This window comes from Python bivittatus, unplaced genomic scaffold (assembly GCF_059951505.1).
Source record: "Python bivittatus isolate LINGU-HERP-01145 unplaced genomic scaffold, Pbiv_v1 ctg000070_np1212, whole genome shotgun sequence".
Taxonomy (NCBI): Eukaryota; Metazoa; Chordata; class Lepidosauria; order Squamata; family Pythonidae; genus Python; species Python bivittatus.
Window position 1 is genome coordinate 1,724,801 of NW_028277034.1, and position 15,875 is coordinate 1,740,675.

General features: G+C 38.4%; 1 protein-coding gene across 3 annotated transcripts in view; it reads right to left on the minus strand.

Moving 5' to 3' along the window:
* LNX1 (ligand of numb-protein X 1) overlaps positions 1-15,875 on the minus strand; it is a 119,948-nt gene that overhangs the window by 64,658 nt on the left and 39,415 nt on the right. For 2 of the 3 annotated variants that reach the window (XM_088130758.1, XM_088130752.1), the window contains exon 2: positions 7,023-7,523. In XM_088130758.1, the coding sequence (XP_087986884.1) occupies positions 7,023-7,417 (395 nt within the window). In that variant the 5' untranslated portion in view covers positions 7,418-7,523. Of the gene's footprint in view, positions 1-4,202; positions 4,394-7,022; positions 7,524-15,875 lie in introns of those variants that run through there. The other variant, XM_088130763.1, reaches the window with a different exon arrangement.

Here is a 15,875-nt window from a genome sequence, read left to right on the forward strand (position 1 = left end):
AGTTGTCAGGGAGAAAAAGAAAAAGAAAAAAAATCTAAGGAAATACAGTTTGACTTCTATAAGAGAATATGATAGATCTGTTCTCACAACCTAATCGCAAAGCCTTGAATGAAAGGTGAGTTCAAAATGCAACTATAATATAATTGCAATTGTTCACTGTTGATTTAATCATAAATGGGCAGCGGCATAAAATCATTCAATTGACATTTATAGTGTGACAAAATGGGTGTCATTGCCAGTGTCATGTGTAGGACTCTATCTGAATTATCCATTGCTGTTTCCAGCAATAAGACTCAACTTGGATTCCATGAGGGACTAGTGAAGAAGAAATGACCTCTGGGTGGGCAGTTTTTCACTTCCTCCTTTGCCTGGCTGCTGAAATGTCGGTTGAAAGTGCAGGGATAAAGATGACAAAGCCAGTTCAGAAAGTCATGAATGCCAGATTGAATGACCAAAGGACACACTCTGTTTACCTGACTCTTCGATCTTGCAGACCAGGGATGTCCATAGAGTATGGTAAAAAAACCAAAAAGTCACGATTGGACCTCTGCCTTTTTTATGTGCATTGCACAGAAAAATGTGTGTTGCACATCGATTGCACCATCACAGCTGCCATCTTGACTATTTTGACCATGCCCCGCAGACCACTTTGGGGTTCACGGATCTTTGTAGCAGCCCCATGGCAACCCTTGAATTCACCATCAAGTGTATACCATGAGTTGATAGAGCAGAGGAAGTGTTTGCTTGATTCTATCTCACAGAATAGACACTGCAAAGGAGGAAGTTGAGGGACAGACCCCTTGATTATAGTCTACATTTTTCTCTCTCTCATTGATCTGGATTTCTAGAACGACTGGAGAAGCGAGCCCAGTGTTTCTTCCTTGTGGATAGCTGGAGCATCTGAGCATTTTCAGGACTGCTTTCATATGCAAGTCAGACTACGACACTCTAGCAGGATAGAAATTACTTCTGAAGAAATATACAAAGATGCAATTATAGCTTTACTTTTTAAGACATTAAGATAAAAAGCTTTATGGTCCTAAATGCAGATATTCTAAAATTCCCCTCCAGTGCCACTAATACTGGACAAAAACTGAATTATTTTAAACAAACTTTAAAATGTTTTTTTTAATTAAATAGCATTTAAAGATTTTTAAAAGAATTTTGAATTAACTTAAAAATAATTTCAAAATTAAAGTTATTCTTAAAATTAATATTTAAATTCCATTTTAAAAATTAAATTTAAAAATAATTTAATATTTATGTGTATTTAAAAATGAAAACATTTTTCATTTTACATCAAAATTAAAAATACAATTAGATAAAATTTAAACATTAAATTAACTTGAGATACAATTTCAATATTAAGTTAAATTAAAAATAAAATTATTTTTATGAATAACGTTTATTCTTAAATATCAAATGCCACCTGTACTTATTCTAGGGATGCTCAAGTTTGTGGCTCATAATAAGTGTGTTTCAGCCCCTCATTCTTTCCCTTCTGATAATGATTTGGAGCCAAAGGGAGCCAATGGTTTAATGCCAAAGGAGCCTCCAGAGCTTACACAACAGAACTGTTCAAGATGACAACATGTTGTCAGGCTCCAAACAAGGAAGAGGATGTTCAGGCCCACCAGATGAGTAGCCTGAATCTTCTCAGTGTATCATGCACACTGTAGAAAACACCCTGCCAGTCTCTCTAATCCCACCACTTTGACCAGCTCTCTCAGAGCATCTTCCTTCAGACTGTTTATAATTTCAGTTGAAGGGGGACACTTTGGCAGTCATTAGGCCTTGAGGACAGAAGTCATGTATTCCAGCAAAGGATAACCTATATTCTCTGGGAGCTCTTCTAGGTCCTGCACAGCTGCCGAGCAACATTCCTCAAGTGCAGTTCTCTTGCTTAAGAGTTTAGACCAAAGCAATGTAGGATTTCCAAGAGCTAGCCATCAGTCAACTGAGACTCCATTAAAATTGTATTAATCCCAACTGCTTTCTGATCCAAGAGTTTGCAACTTAGCAAACACTGCAATTGTACCTTTGGACAATACAAAGCAGTTTTGGGCAATGTTTGAAATGTCTACAAATGTATATTATGATCAGCCTGCTATTGTTCTAGATTCATAATGAAGAGAGACAAATCCCATTCAAGACAGCATACATGTTCCCCAGTTCAGTCTCTGCCACTGCTAGCTCCAAGGCTGTCTGATAGGAAACATGGAGAAGATGCTTTGCACTCAACTTTAGAGAGATGCCACTACTGTAGCTGGGAACCTTTACTAATTTTAGCCTGCTCTACATATCGCTGATTTTTACAAAGCACGTTTATCTCTCAGGCATTGCTGTTTAACAAAGGCAGCAAATTAAAACACACACACACCTCTCTAGGGTGCCTCATATTCACCCTTGAAAGAAATCAGATACAGTTTAACAAAATGCTCTGGACTAGCCTGCTACATTCATCTTGTACTGTAACTATTAACTGTGAGAATTAGCAAACCTTTGGGAAGAGGAGGAGATAAAGTGTCTCTTCTAACTGTCATGAACTGACTCTGTTTGAAAAGGAGCAACTGCTGCAACTCACATCTGCTGATTTCATGCTCTAATTTGGATGCTCTGACCCAGTTCACAGGCAATTCCATGTAATGCTTTTGTTATTGCAGCTCCCCTCCCTTCCCCGAGGAGAATGGACCACTAAACAAATTTCTATACCGCTGATAGCAGGAGAAGCACATCCAGCCACAAACCAATTGGGTAAACAGCCCGTCAGCAAGAATAGCAATCAAGCTGCAGTTGAGCATTCTGTAGGTTAGAGGGCAAAACCGATTCAAGGTGAACAGCTACTGTACATAGTAGCAGAAATGAATCAAAATGTTCAGGAAACAGCAGTGATGGGCTGTTTTCTGCATGTGTGCTCTGATTAATTTCCTCTGCTTGTTCTTCTGGAAACTGGAAGTCCCAGTTGCCATTGTCTTAATTGTGAAATTGCATCTGCTCTGCTTTGAGTGTGCTTACTCTCTCATTTGTGGTCATAAACTCTTGCTCTTCTTATGGTTCTCTATAGATACTGTTATAGTTAAATCCTACATTTTAGACCAGTTCATTTAGAATGCTTTTGAAAAAAAAAAAGCCTACTACCTTCAGCAGACTTATCTAGTCTCATGCTCTTCAGATATCTTGCACTACAACTCCCATTCACCTGTGCTGGTGCAGGCCAATTCTAGGCCAACACATCTGGAGTGCATTAAGATGGAGAATGCTAACCTAGAAAGAACCTTCCAAGCAGAGTTCTGATAGTGAAAAGGTTTCTGATTGTACATGCTTTTTAACTTGGTTTTCTTAAAATTTTACTTATTCCAGCAAGCAACATTCTAGGCAATCCCCATTCCTACACCCAAAGAGAATACCAATTATTTAATTACCCTCTTCACAGTCCCTGTTATATTACTTTAAAGACAAATTGGGTGCTTACCATATGCATCTGCTTCATTTGTCACCCTGTAAATACATGCTTCACTAACTTTTTTTAAACTTCAGAACATATTTTACAGGTTATGTGTTGGTATTTAAAAAAAAAAAACTTTAGAGGGGATATTCTGCATTCTGAAAGCTATTCATGACAACACAGATGAACTCATCCCGTGAACACTTTTTACATGCTATCCTAGCAAAAATGATTGTAACCAGTAGAAAATGGCTTTCATATTTTCACATGTACAAATAAAATGACAGTTCTGCAATTATATTTCATATAATACAGGATATTAGCATCCTGATGGTGGACAGAAACAGGGTATTTATGTTTTCATGCTCTTGCAGAAACAATATACTGTGAAAAAGTCTCAGGAACTCAGACAGCAGAGAGACTCAACACCTATTTATTTACAGGGTGTTCACGGTGTCTCCTTAGATATATTCCAGAAGGAAAAGATCCCACATTTAAACTCAGATAAGAGGAGTGGAGAAGAAAACCAAAAATAACAGGCTTATCTCAGCTGTTTCCAGCATGAGAAGTCAATTCCTATTCCAAATTTCAGTTCAGGCTAAAAATATAGGTTTAGCAAGCTTCTTCGTTTATATATACAAATACAATCACTACAGAGGCACTAAAGTGAAGTAGTGAAAAGTAGTGCCCATTTTTTAAAAGAGAACACAGAGACACAACACAGAGACACCATCACAACACAACTGTGAGTACTCACAACTCTGAGTACAGGAAGTGCAGATTTCCCACACTGTCTGTGTAGTTTGCAGGACTTAGCCAAGGAAGGACCAGTAACAGGAGAGCCTTCATTTTTCAAGCATGTGTTTTCAAACTGCTTCTAAGTCTCCTCTTTGCCCCTTCCTGTCTGTCTCAGTTTCTCTGTGGTAGGATACAGAACTTCACGCTTCCTTTTTTTTTTTTTTTTAATGTCAGCCAATTCTAATCCTCCCCTCCTTGTTCTGTTTCTACAAGCCTTTTCTTTTCAACACCATCGAGAGCACATTATGAATGAATGCAAATCGCTTAAATGAAGCTATGCTGGAAAAAAGCTCATTGACCTGCAAGATGATTTGATCTGATTCTCCAGTGAAGGTTATACATGAGGGTTTTAGGCAGAGCAGAGCAGAAGTAGCATGAGGCAAAACGGTGCTCAGAGCTGGAAAAAAGAAACACAGCAGAAAGCCCAAGCTGATGCACTCAGGGGTGAGACCTGCATCCTTCTGCGCCCTTCAGAATGGTTCTTCAGAAGCAGCTGACACGCTGACATCATTGGTCAGAAAGGCAGACAGGTTATGGGCTACGCTGTGTATGAGAAGAGGCGAGGAAGGCATCTGAACATAGCAGAAGAGATGCAGTTTGGGAGCAGATGATGTTATTTATATACTGCATATCATGAACAGAGACTATTTTTTCAGTCAGGGTCCCATCTGAACAGCTTCCACCAGATGGAGGGGAATGGGAAGCCATGAAATATTAGACTGAATTTTGACAAATAGCATATGCAGGTCCTTCTGTTCAGTTTTACAATATAAATATTGTAAATATTTTATATAAATATTGTAAATACTAATATTTTAAGATTGTAATCACCCATAAATGAATTTACTTAGTTTTCCCATTAAGGCAACCACTTCCAGTGGCCACGATAATGTCTTGTACCTATACCTGTAGTGAAGTGACAGGTTTTGTGAATCACTCAGATATAGGCACAAGGAAATCATATTGGAGGTCATGCATTTTCTCTCTGTATCACCTTTTCTAGAAAAGAAAAGAATGATGTGCCTTGCTCCAAAAAAGTTGAGAAGTGCAACTCCCGGTAGACTCAGCAATGCACATACATGGAACCAGGCAGGCCGTGTACAGACACATGGCTATAGAGGCTTCTCTCATTGTTTCTTAAGCTCTCCATTCTACCTGACATTACAAAAATGCTTTTTAAAATGTAATGGAAAGCAAACTAAAGCCATACCCTGAAGCGTCATATTTATATGCAAGGACATAGCTACAGTTTAAGTTTCTTTCTACTGTTCTCTTCTTTTCCTGGGCTTAAATCATGTTTTGCTAATTTCTGCATTTCTTCTCCAAGATTATCTCAGTAGTTGCCTAAAGACTGGGTAGGCTTCAAGACAAGAGCACCGTAGGAATAAAACAAAAACTATTTCAGGAGTGATTATTGCAAGCTATTTATTTTATTTATTTTGCCATGTTCCCAGTAACTTTTGGGACCACTTGGCAAAATCACTGAAGACTGATTTTCCTTCATTCTACAGCTGGATCATGTCATAGTAGAATTTGACTAATAGGAACTCTGCTTCCCACCTAGCTGAGATAAATCGAGCATCTTCATGGTATTATGAGATTGCCTTCCAATTAATCAGAACTATTTCAAAATCATCTCTGACATGCTTATGGTTATAACTTAGAATCACTTTGTTTGGAGGGTTTATGATCATCTGATCCCTCAGTAAAAGCAGTATTGGGGGAGGGGTGCCTAATGGGAAATATGTGGCTTGCTATTTTATAGGCCCTCTATAAATTAGAGAGATAGATGATAGATTTGTCATCCATTAATCATATATTACATTCAGTCCCTACATGCTGAGTATCATTCTGAGATTTAAGCAAGCTGAGAAAGAATGTACGGTTTAAAAACTTATCTAGAATATATTTTCCTGTGGGTGTTTTTCACTTCGCTATAATGTCCTCTTCGCCTTCTTAGAGTCAATGAAAAGGAGTCAAATTTTGCCACCTGAACCTTTCCCTTTAAGAACAGGGAAAGAAGCAAAAATAAACCCTGATCATTCAATGTGCTGATGTTCATCTTAAGGCCCTCTAAACATCTTAGGAACTCTGTTCCTTGCTATGAAATTCCCCAATTACTTAAATCAGAAGCGGTCCCCTGGAAGATGTCTCTTCTTCCAGAAGTTCCACTATCTGGTACGCAGAAGAGATCTTTATCCTGTGAGGCCCCTACTTTCCCCGTAGTTAGAAAAATGGCAAAACCTCTTCTCCTGCATCAAGCTTTTAACTGCTAATTGAACTTAATGATATTGATTTTAATGTCAGTGTTGGCTTCATTGTATTGATTCTACTGTCACTGTTTACAACATTTCCCAACTTACATAATGATTCTATTCCAGAAAGCTTGCATAACCCAATTTCTGCATAAGTCACCTATGCACTAGCATTCCATTTCACTGTGTGCATAATACAAATGCTTATGCATCTTAGATATGCCTCATGGAAATATTTGCATGAAGCCTTATGTAACCCAGGAAGCGTCTGAACTTGGTTTTATTGTTGTAAACTGCCTCGAGTGTTTATGTAAGCTGAAAGGATACATTCAATAATAAATAAAATAAAAGATAAAGTAATTGTTACTAGAAATCCACCTTCTATTTAATAACCAGGTTGATAGCCAGATTTATTTATATCATAAGGAAGAATGAGAATGTCTTGTTGAAAATGTTATCCAGACTGAGGCCTTTTCCTTATGCAAAATACAGACAGGCACATAAGCAAGACCAAAAGGACTCACCCATTTTGAAAATGATGTTCAAGATTACAACGTTGCAGAATTTCTGAACAGTGTTCTGTGAAAGGGCAACTGACCATCAGCTTATCCAGGAGCTTATTTACTAGGATGTTTGACTTTCTGCACATCTGTAGAGCCAGAGCCTTGCGGTCCATAGGGCAGAAGTCTTTTTCTACTAGGAAATCTGTAAGGCAAACTGTACAGAAGGTGTGTCCACAGGGTGTATCCAGAGGCTGAAGCAAAGGCTGCAAGCAAACGTGGCAGATTAGGTCGTCATCCACATCTTCTGTGTAGGTGTATATATGGTTCTCTTCTGGAAGATGCAACTGACCACAGACTAAGCACGATGGTGGAACTAAGCTTCCTTCTGTCTCTTCCAGTGGATCTTTTGGATTCATAATTGTATGTTCCTGTGTCACCAAAGAGAGGAGAGGATGCTCGATTTCTATCAGAACTTATCTCTATCCAGAATTATTTGTCAGCTGCTCCCGAGAGTCTTCAGACCTGGAGGGAAGACACACGAAGGTCAATTAATTTGTGTTGGTATTCAAATGCTATATTGTTCATTTCATGATGTAGCACCCAACAATCAACCAAACTTTATTGCACAACTTAATAAACCAATATTAAATATATTGAAAGACTCAATTACTATATTCATTAACAGAAAAAAAAATGGATTCAATTCCTCCCCAGTGGAAACCATTTTTTTCCAATATGCTTTTAAAATCTAGTTTTTATCAGCCAAAAGATAGCATGCAGCCATTGAAACAACTGAAAAGCAAACAGCTCAAAAAGTTACATCCTTTTTAAGAGAAAATCAAGCTTGTATGAAGATGCTAGGAATTTCTCCTTCAGGGAAGTATTATAGCTAGCGTGATAGAACAAGGAAATACAGGCTCTCAAGCATTGTATAATCACCTGTGTCCCAAAGAAATAAAGAAAATTAAATAAAAATGGCTTCTACAATTATTTACTCACTTGTCACACACATACAGTACACACACAGATGTACCACCCTAGGTTGGAAATAATTCAGAGTTGGATTAAACTATAAGACACAGTGGCTCAATCCACATCTCACTAAGCCATGGTTGAACTGCAATTTGTTGAATAAACCAGAAATGGTTGGATCTGTCCAACATGCTAGCCCATAAAACTCTGGTTATAAACCAGAAAGCCAAGGTTCACACACTCTATCAAGCCAAAGCCAAACATCACATTAGTATAGTGTGATATGTGAACCTAGCCACTGAACAGTGTTTTTTGAAATCTGGTGATATATACCTCTCCATTCCTTTTCTTCTTTTAGTTCATACAGTAGTATAGGGTCTATATGCTGCAATGCATTGGTAATTATTACTACTAAATAAATTTCTAACACGGAGATTTGCAATACTGTAATATGTATTAGGGATATATCTTGAATGTCTTCCCCAAAGTTCAAACTCCCCTTCCCTGCTCATTTTATGGTCATATCATCTTCGTAATTTCCATTACTCTGAAAATAACTGATACAAAGAATAAGAATCTCAGCCTGGCTTTCTCTACTCTTAGTCTGGCCCCGGGACAGGCAATCCTTGTAGGCTTAGAGACCGCCTTTGAAATGGTGAGAGCATGTTGTTGTATTTTCACAAAACTGCTGACCAACCAGGGTACTGGGGGTGGGGAAGTATCGCTATTTACAGCTGAAACGGTTGGCAAGATCTTTCATGAGACACCAGCTAGCTAGAAGGCATTCTGAGAGTCCTTCCTTTTACCCACTCTGCCACCCCAATTAAACTTTGTCCTTTTTCTGAGCAGGTGGACCCACTGCCAAATAAAAGATAGGGCTGGTGCTACCTTCCACTTTCTCAAAAGGCTTTCAAAGGCTACAGGGGGCCAGAGTGAATTTTGAAAACACAATGTGCTAGCAGCTGGCATTTGCTTTGCAACAAGTCTGCTTTCTGTTTACTTTTATACTTATATTAAGAGAATAAGAAAAATGAGTGGGAGAAGACATTGAATCAGTGCCAAGGAAGGCGTTTGTGGGCAAGGAAGGCAATTGCCTATAAATTTCACATTCCTGCTGCAAAAACCTTACCACCACCCTCAGCACTGAACCACTGTGTCTCAAAGGTTGGTGTACCTTACAGTTTTGTAAAAATACACGTGGAAATTGTTTGAATACCCAGAACAGGCTACAGAAATGCTAGCAATTGGGAACACTGATAGTGTAATGAAGAGGGAGAACACATCTCAAGAGGTTCCTCTATGAAAGAGTTAATCAGTTCAAACTTGCCATTTGAAAAGTTGGGCCAAGACCAGGAGTCTCAACCAATCAGCAGCAGCAAGGTTCCTCCCCTCCCCCCTCACATTGCAGGTGAGCTTTGAAAGGCTATTTTGGGGCTTCATAGGAAGACCCCATTTCTCCCAGTCTGGCTTTTGCCACAAAAGAAAAGCATTCCAGCCTGGATAAGAATTGGAGAATCAGAAAGAAATAGCCAGTGAGGGATAAGTGGATCTAGATGCAAACTGGAATCTTTTAAAACAGGGTCCCTCAGCCTTGGTGACTTGAACTCCCAGAATTCCTCAGCCAGCAAAGACAGAAGGCTGTCTTTCTCCTGAGGAAAGGTGCAAAGAGGAACTTTCTCTGGAGGAGGGGAGGCAATGGCCAGATTCTTCCCAGGATTGTAGGCAGGTGCAACACAGAGATTATGAGGGAAGGGCTTAAGTTAACCTACTACATCTCTATGCATGTGCATGCCAGCATGTAGTCCATGACATATGCACCTGCCCATAAGTTCTTTCTTGCTTACCGTTAGCATTGGAATTAAAACTACCAGCTGCATTTTTCTTATCTAGTCCTGCAAACATTGCAAATAATCCAGGTGATCAAAATATACAGAGGATAGGATCCCTGATAATGCTCATTGGTCTTTGATGTGCTCTTGCATGTTCAGCTGAAATTAGCAAGTAACTATGGGTATTCACGCATGACTACAAATGCCATTTTGACTGTTTTTGACTTCCCCTGCAGGTAAAGCATGACACATCATTGTGCATCCATGCTCCAAGAGCTTAACTTGATGTTTTTCTGCTCTCCGTGCAGCTTTGAAAGCAGGGGCCCACTCCAGAAAAGCTTTGGCATTTATCAGACTGAAACCAATCCAGGTTGTAGCAGGGTCCATGTTGGGGATTGAAGAAGGGACAGATGTTCTCACCCTACAAGGATAGACCCCCATCCATGATTACCTTGGTGGAAAAAGTCTGATTTTAAAGACCATTGAAATAAGTTCTTGTCTGCTTCTTCAATGGTCGTTTCTCCTGGAATACAGCTTTAGAAGTATCATCAGACTAGCACATTAGGGAAAAGTAGTAGGTGGGGTCAGGGTAAAACCTACATCTGATTTCATTTACACTCAGAAATTAAATTCCTTTAACATGATTACTCCTGATGAATGTATTTAAAATTTTTCTTCCTGGCATAAACTTTGTAGAGGTTCTGGAAGACAGTAGCCAAAGCTTGTAGAATCCACATGCTTCTGGTGATAAGAACTAGACTTTTCTTTGCCTTTTCTCCTCTCTGACCATTTTTTTTTATGTATCCTTTTAGTTTGCACAGTTCTGCACAGAACTGCATAGCTCTGTGTGTATGATCCATCTCTCCTTGATCTGGAAACTTGATATTCATTTTCTTTCTTTTTTAGTTTTCTATAGCTCCATTTTTATTTTTCACTAACTGATGGCCTTTTAGCCATAATTTTGATTTGATCTGGAATGCTTGTTAAAAACTCTTGAAGGCAGCCCCCATCTGGCATCCTACAGAAATGTGGGGGACTTCAATTCCCATTGTGGTTCCAACATATCTGGAAAACACCACATTGGAGAACCCTGACTTATGTGTAACTGTTGACCTTGGAGTTCATTAAGGCAATCACCACAATTTCAAGAGCATTCAACCTTTTCCCCCATGCTGCAAAATCCAAAAACAAAATTTAAAATGTTCTCTTACAATTCCTAAATTCTGGAATACTCCTTTTGTTGCAAAAATAAATAAATAAATCAGTGCTTGCTGCTTCTGTATATACTAATTTGTCTTAGATGACATTGTGTTTTGAACACAGGATTATGTGTGGAAAAGCATTGCTATCCAACTCTAAAAGATTACATGACAATTAACTTCACTGGGTGGGAAAAAGGGAGCAGGGGAAGTCCTCTCTTGATATACCATTTATATATCAAGTGTAAGAGAAAGACAGAGAAGCATAAGGGTCAAAATATATTTATGTTATCCACAGCCTGTGTTTATAATACTAAGTTAATAATAAGTAACTTCTGTATGCTGTACTTCATTCTGTCACCACTGTTAAATGTAATCCTGCTGCATACATATTTAAATCTTGAGGATTCAGAAGAAGACTTCTACCAATGCTTGTTCACACTGGTTTCAAGTTATGAAGAAGGACCGTATTTATCCAGAAGTTAGTCCTAGTGGGTTTAGTGACCTTATGACCGACTAAGTGTATTTGAGAGTGCAGCCTAAAAATCTATATTGAATTCTTTCCTCTTGTACTTCCCAAGAAAATGTGGTTCCACTGAAAGCCAGGGGTAGCTGCCCAGAATTAAAGAAATAGATCTGAATTTAACATGTGAGGGCAGGGAAAGGTTAAGGAATTCAGAGAAGAAGCCTGGAGACATAGTGGAGAGGACAACATCCAGAGAGAAGATGGTACTGATGGCACTGTTAGTGATGAGGGACACACTATTTGTCAGTGTAAATACTGGATGTCTCAGCAGGTGGCAGTCCTTGCCTGATCCTACCTGGGTGTGGAAGCCAAGCAGAGTGGTCCTGATTCGTACTTGGATGGGGCACCTCCAGAGAGTACCAAAGCTGTAGACTAGACTGAGAGAGTTGGAAAAAGCATTCCAGAAGGTGGCAGTGGCAAACCATGTCCATACTGTTAAGAAAACTACATGGACATGTTTGTGAACTCAATTTAGCAAACTCAGCAAATTTTACTGCTAAGAGAGAAGGATAAGGGTCTTGATTAGAGTGCATGATGAGTCTTTGAATGCAAGTTGAACAAAATAGGCATTATTGTAATTACATCATGAGGAAGGAATTACAGACCCTCTGTTTTACTATCTGGAAGCTTGAATTTCAATCACTTCTTCCTGCTATCCTGAATCTGATGAAGAAAGAACCTGAAGGCACCTAAAGGGCCTGTGTTATTGCAGGGTTCTAATAACTTATGCTAATATACTTCCAAAATAATCTGACATCTCAGGTCTAGCCAGATATATAAGCATGTATAGCCTCCAACAGCTGAAGCTTCCAGGGAGAACATGCAGAATCAATCCACATGCTCATTCCTGAGGCTTCAAAGGATTCCAATGAGCTGTCCAAAAACTCATCAGCATTTATTACCGGCTGCTCAATGTCGATGCCATTTTGCAAAAGAGGATGCTGGACATGTGAAGCATTCATACGTATTTGGAAAGTCATCTTAATGAGTCAGTGTCCGGGGGTTGGAACAAGATGCAGGTTCACTTCACTCTAATCCTGAGTGCTTTATCCAACTGACAGCAGGCATGTGATTCTCTGCTCTACAATTAACAGCCCGATGCATTCTCTCTCTTCAGGCCACTTTTTGCTGTTTGTCAAAAGGAAACTGATGCGTCAGTATGTTTGAGCCACATGGAATGTGGACTGTAGGATTTGCTGGCTGACAGCCTAGGCTGAAGAGGTACAAACAGGGGGTAGGATCCCCCTGAACCGCCTGGCTAAGCTTGTGTATCCTGGTAGATAGATACAGCATCTGTGAACTACAAATGACAATTCCCTATTTTGGGGTGAACAATGGGGAACTGATTCAGCAAGGATGGGGAAAAGCTGCTGGTAGTTCCCGGTGGGCAGACGTCAGCTTCTGGGGAGATGTATATCCAATGGCAAAGCTTGAGCTGAGGGGAAAAGCTGGGGCTTAGATGTCATAAAAGATAGTAACAAATCATATCCCCTTAGTTTTGTTTCCAGGGAGTTTGTCCACCCGGAACAGATCTGTCCTTAGTGAAACCAACATGTTTGTTACTAATAGTTGAGATGTTTATGCATATACATTGCATGTTCACCATCATTATGCCTTCATAGATATTATAAAACTGAATTTCTAAATAGGATTTACAAGGAGAGTTTGAGACAAAGAGTAGTCCTGCAAAACATTTAGCCTCCTTTAGATCAATACCAGTATAATCCAGCTCCTTGAACCAGAGTTGGCTGTAAACCAGATTGGATTTATATTGCTTAACTAGGCTCCAATTTGACACAAATCTCTCTGACACTCAACATGGCATGGGTCAGCAAGAATCTCTGTTGCACACTAGAATGAATTTATATGAAATATTTGATCAACATCTGTCAGAATGAAGGTACAGTTCTGTCTTATATCCATGGCAATTTAAACTCACTTCTTTTTCTTCCTGCTTTTTCCATGTTCCATTGGACTCCTTGCTTAGTTCTTTATGGCCTTGGAGCTGAGTTATTTTGGGTTGCTGATATAACTTTCATCTCTGCCCTGAGAAGTGCTGGCTCTCAGCTTATTACTCATGAGTGTTTAGAGTTTGACTTTTATTTGAAAGTCCTTTCAGAAGACAAGAGGGGCTGGCATGAAAATCTTCTGTTCAGGATTCTAACCATGCCACGATGTAGGGTTTCCTCTCCACCCCTCTCATATTCTGATTCTGTTCTCAGTTGTTAAGTATATCTAGGCAAAGCTTACATTCACCAACAGCCTCCCTTCATTCACAGAATTTAACAGGAGTTCCAATGACTTCCATTTGTAGCCTTTCCTTATCTTTCTACCCATTCTTTCATCTCTTCTCATACCATGCAGGAGAAACAGATCAAATAGCCATGCATTATCTTTGGACTGGTTGACTGAGGAATACCTTAGACTGAATATGCACAGTTCTCTATGGCTCTTCCTTTCTTCCAGAGGAACTTAAACACTGCAATTTAACATTTAGTTTAAACATTTAGTTATTAATCTGTAATATTATAGATGAACTATATAGCAATATTATATAATAATTATCTAGTCAAAGACTATATAGTTTAAAAAAGAAACAATCTATTATATAAGAAGAACTATATAGTGAGGAAGAAAAGGAAAAAAAGGGGAAAAAACCTATAAACTGCTTAAGGAATAAGGAAAATAGACAATCCACCAACAGAAAATGACCCCCCCCCAAAAAAAACCTTAAAACCAAAAACTAAATAAAATGAAAAACCCAAAATGAAAAAGAAATAAAACCTACACCATATCTAATTCTTTCTCTTTCTCCCTAAGGAAGAGAAATGAAAAAAAAATCAATATAAAAAAATATTAACATAAGTTCCTTGAAGGTTAACATTATGTTTCATTTTAAAAAATTAATTAAACCTAGACCACATGGAATCTCATTGTCCACTTTTGCCTCTCCTTCAGTACAACTCTACATCCAATGACAAATTTGGGAGGCCAACATTTAGAGTCCAAGATACAAGAATTCTTCCATGAGTACATAATTACCATTTTCACAACAGTTCAAAATGTTTAAAGTTCTTCATAGTTTGAAAGTTTCCAGATTTTTGGAGCCTCTTTTACAATGTTCTCTTTCTTTCTTTCTTTCTTTCTTTCTTTCTTTCTTTCTTTCTTTCTTTCTTTCTTTCTTTCTTTCTTTCTTTCTCTCTCTCTCTCTCTCTCTCTCTCTCTTTCTTTCTCTCTCTTTCTTTCTTTCTTTCTTTCTTTCTTTCTTTCTTTCTTTCTTTCTTTCTTTCTTTCTTTCTTTCTTTCTTTCTTTCTTTCTTGTTTATATGCCTGCATACCTAGCCCTGAATATCTACCTCTTGTGAATGAATGGTACTATTTTGGCAAATTAAACAATAGTTCTTCAAATACTGTAGTATGATGGGCAAAAATAATTGTGAAGTGATTTTGGTCAATACAGAAAAAAGTGTTTTATTTATTTGCATATCAGTTTATATCCTTCCTTCCTGGTGCAAGCATACTATTCAAGGCAACTAACAGGGGCATTTGGTGGGGGGGGAGGTAAAAGAAGTCAAGATGGTGGATTTAATCACATGGTCATGGCTACCATCTTGATCCCATGGAAGTCCCTGCAACTAACAACTGAAAGTACTCAAGAGCAGAATAGATAAAATACAAAACAAAGCAGGCTGATGTAACAGGCATTTTTTTTTAAAAAAAAAAATTCAATTAAACAAAAATTCAATTAAACAAACAAATAATGAATTTAAAAAAAATCTTTCCAGAATGGCCATTAAGAAGGTAACCTAGTATAACTTTAGTATGGGAAAGGCAGTTTCTCTTTCTAATAATTTAAGGAATTTTGATTTCCTTGTTTATTTCCAAAAAAACCCCAAGGCTATTAAGTCAGTTGGGAATAAGGGTCATTTCACTATGATAAAGTTACTGTATATTTGGTTGTAACTCTGCATATTATACATGCATGTTATGGACCACTGGGATGAGGGGACATGAAATTGGACCAAAATGCAAATTTATATTATATCTATTGCTAGCTAAAGAAAATGTAAATGCTGTTTCCATTAGCATTCTGTTTCAATTGAAGGTTGTTAATTAGTTTATTAGTCAGCACTATATATTTCAAGGCAGTCACTGAAGACAGGGAGAGTGAAGGGGAAGACAATACATTGGACAGAAGCAGTCAAAAAGATTTATGGGAGTGAGGTGGCACATTTACCAAGCATAAATCTGATTCAGTGACATCATGGGTGTCGGGGTGGTGGTGGTTGGGTGGACAAATGATGAAATGGGTGTCACTGTGTCATGACCCTAAACTTTACCTGTATTG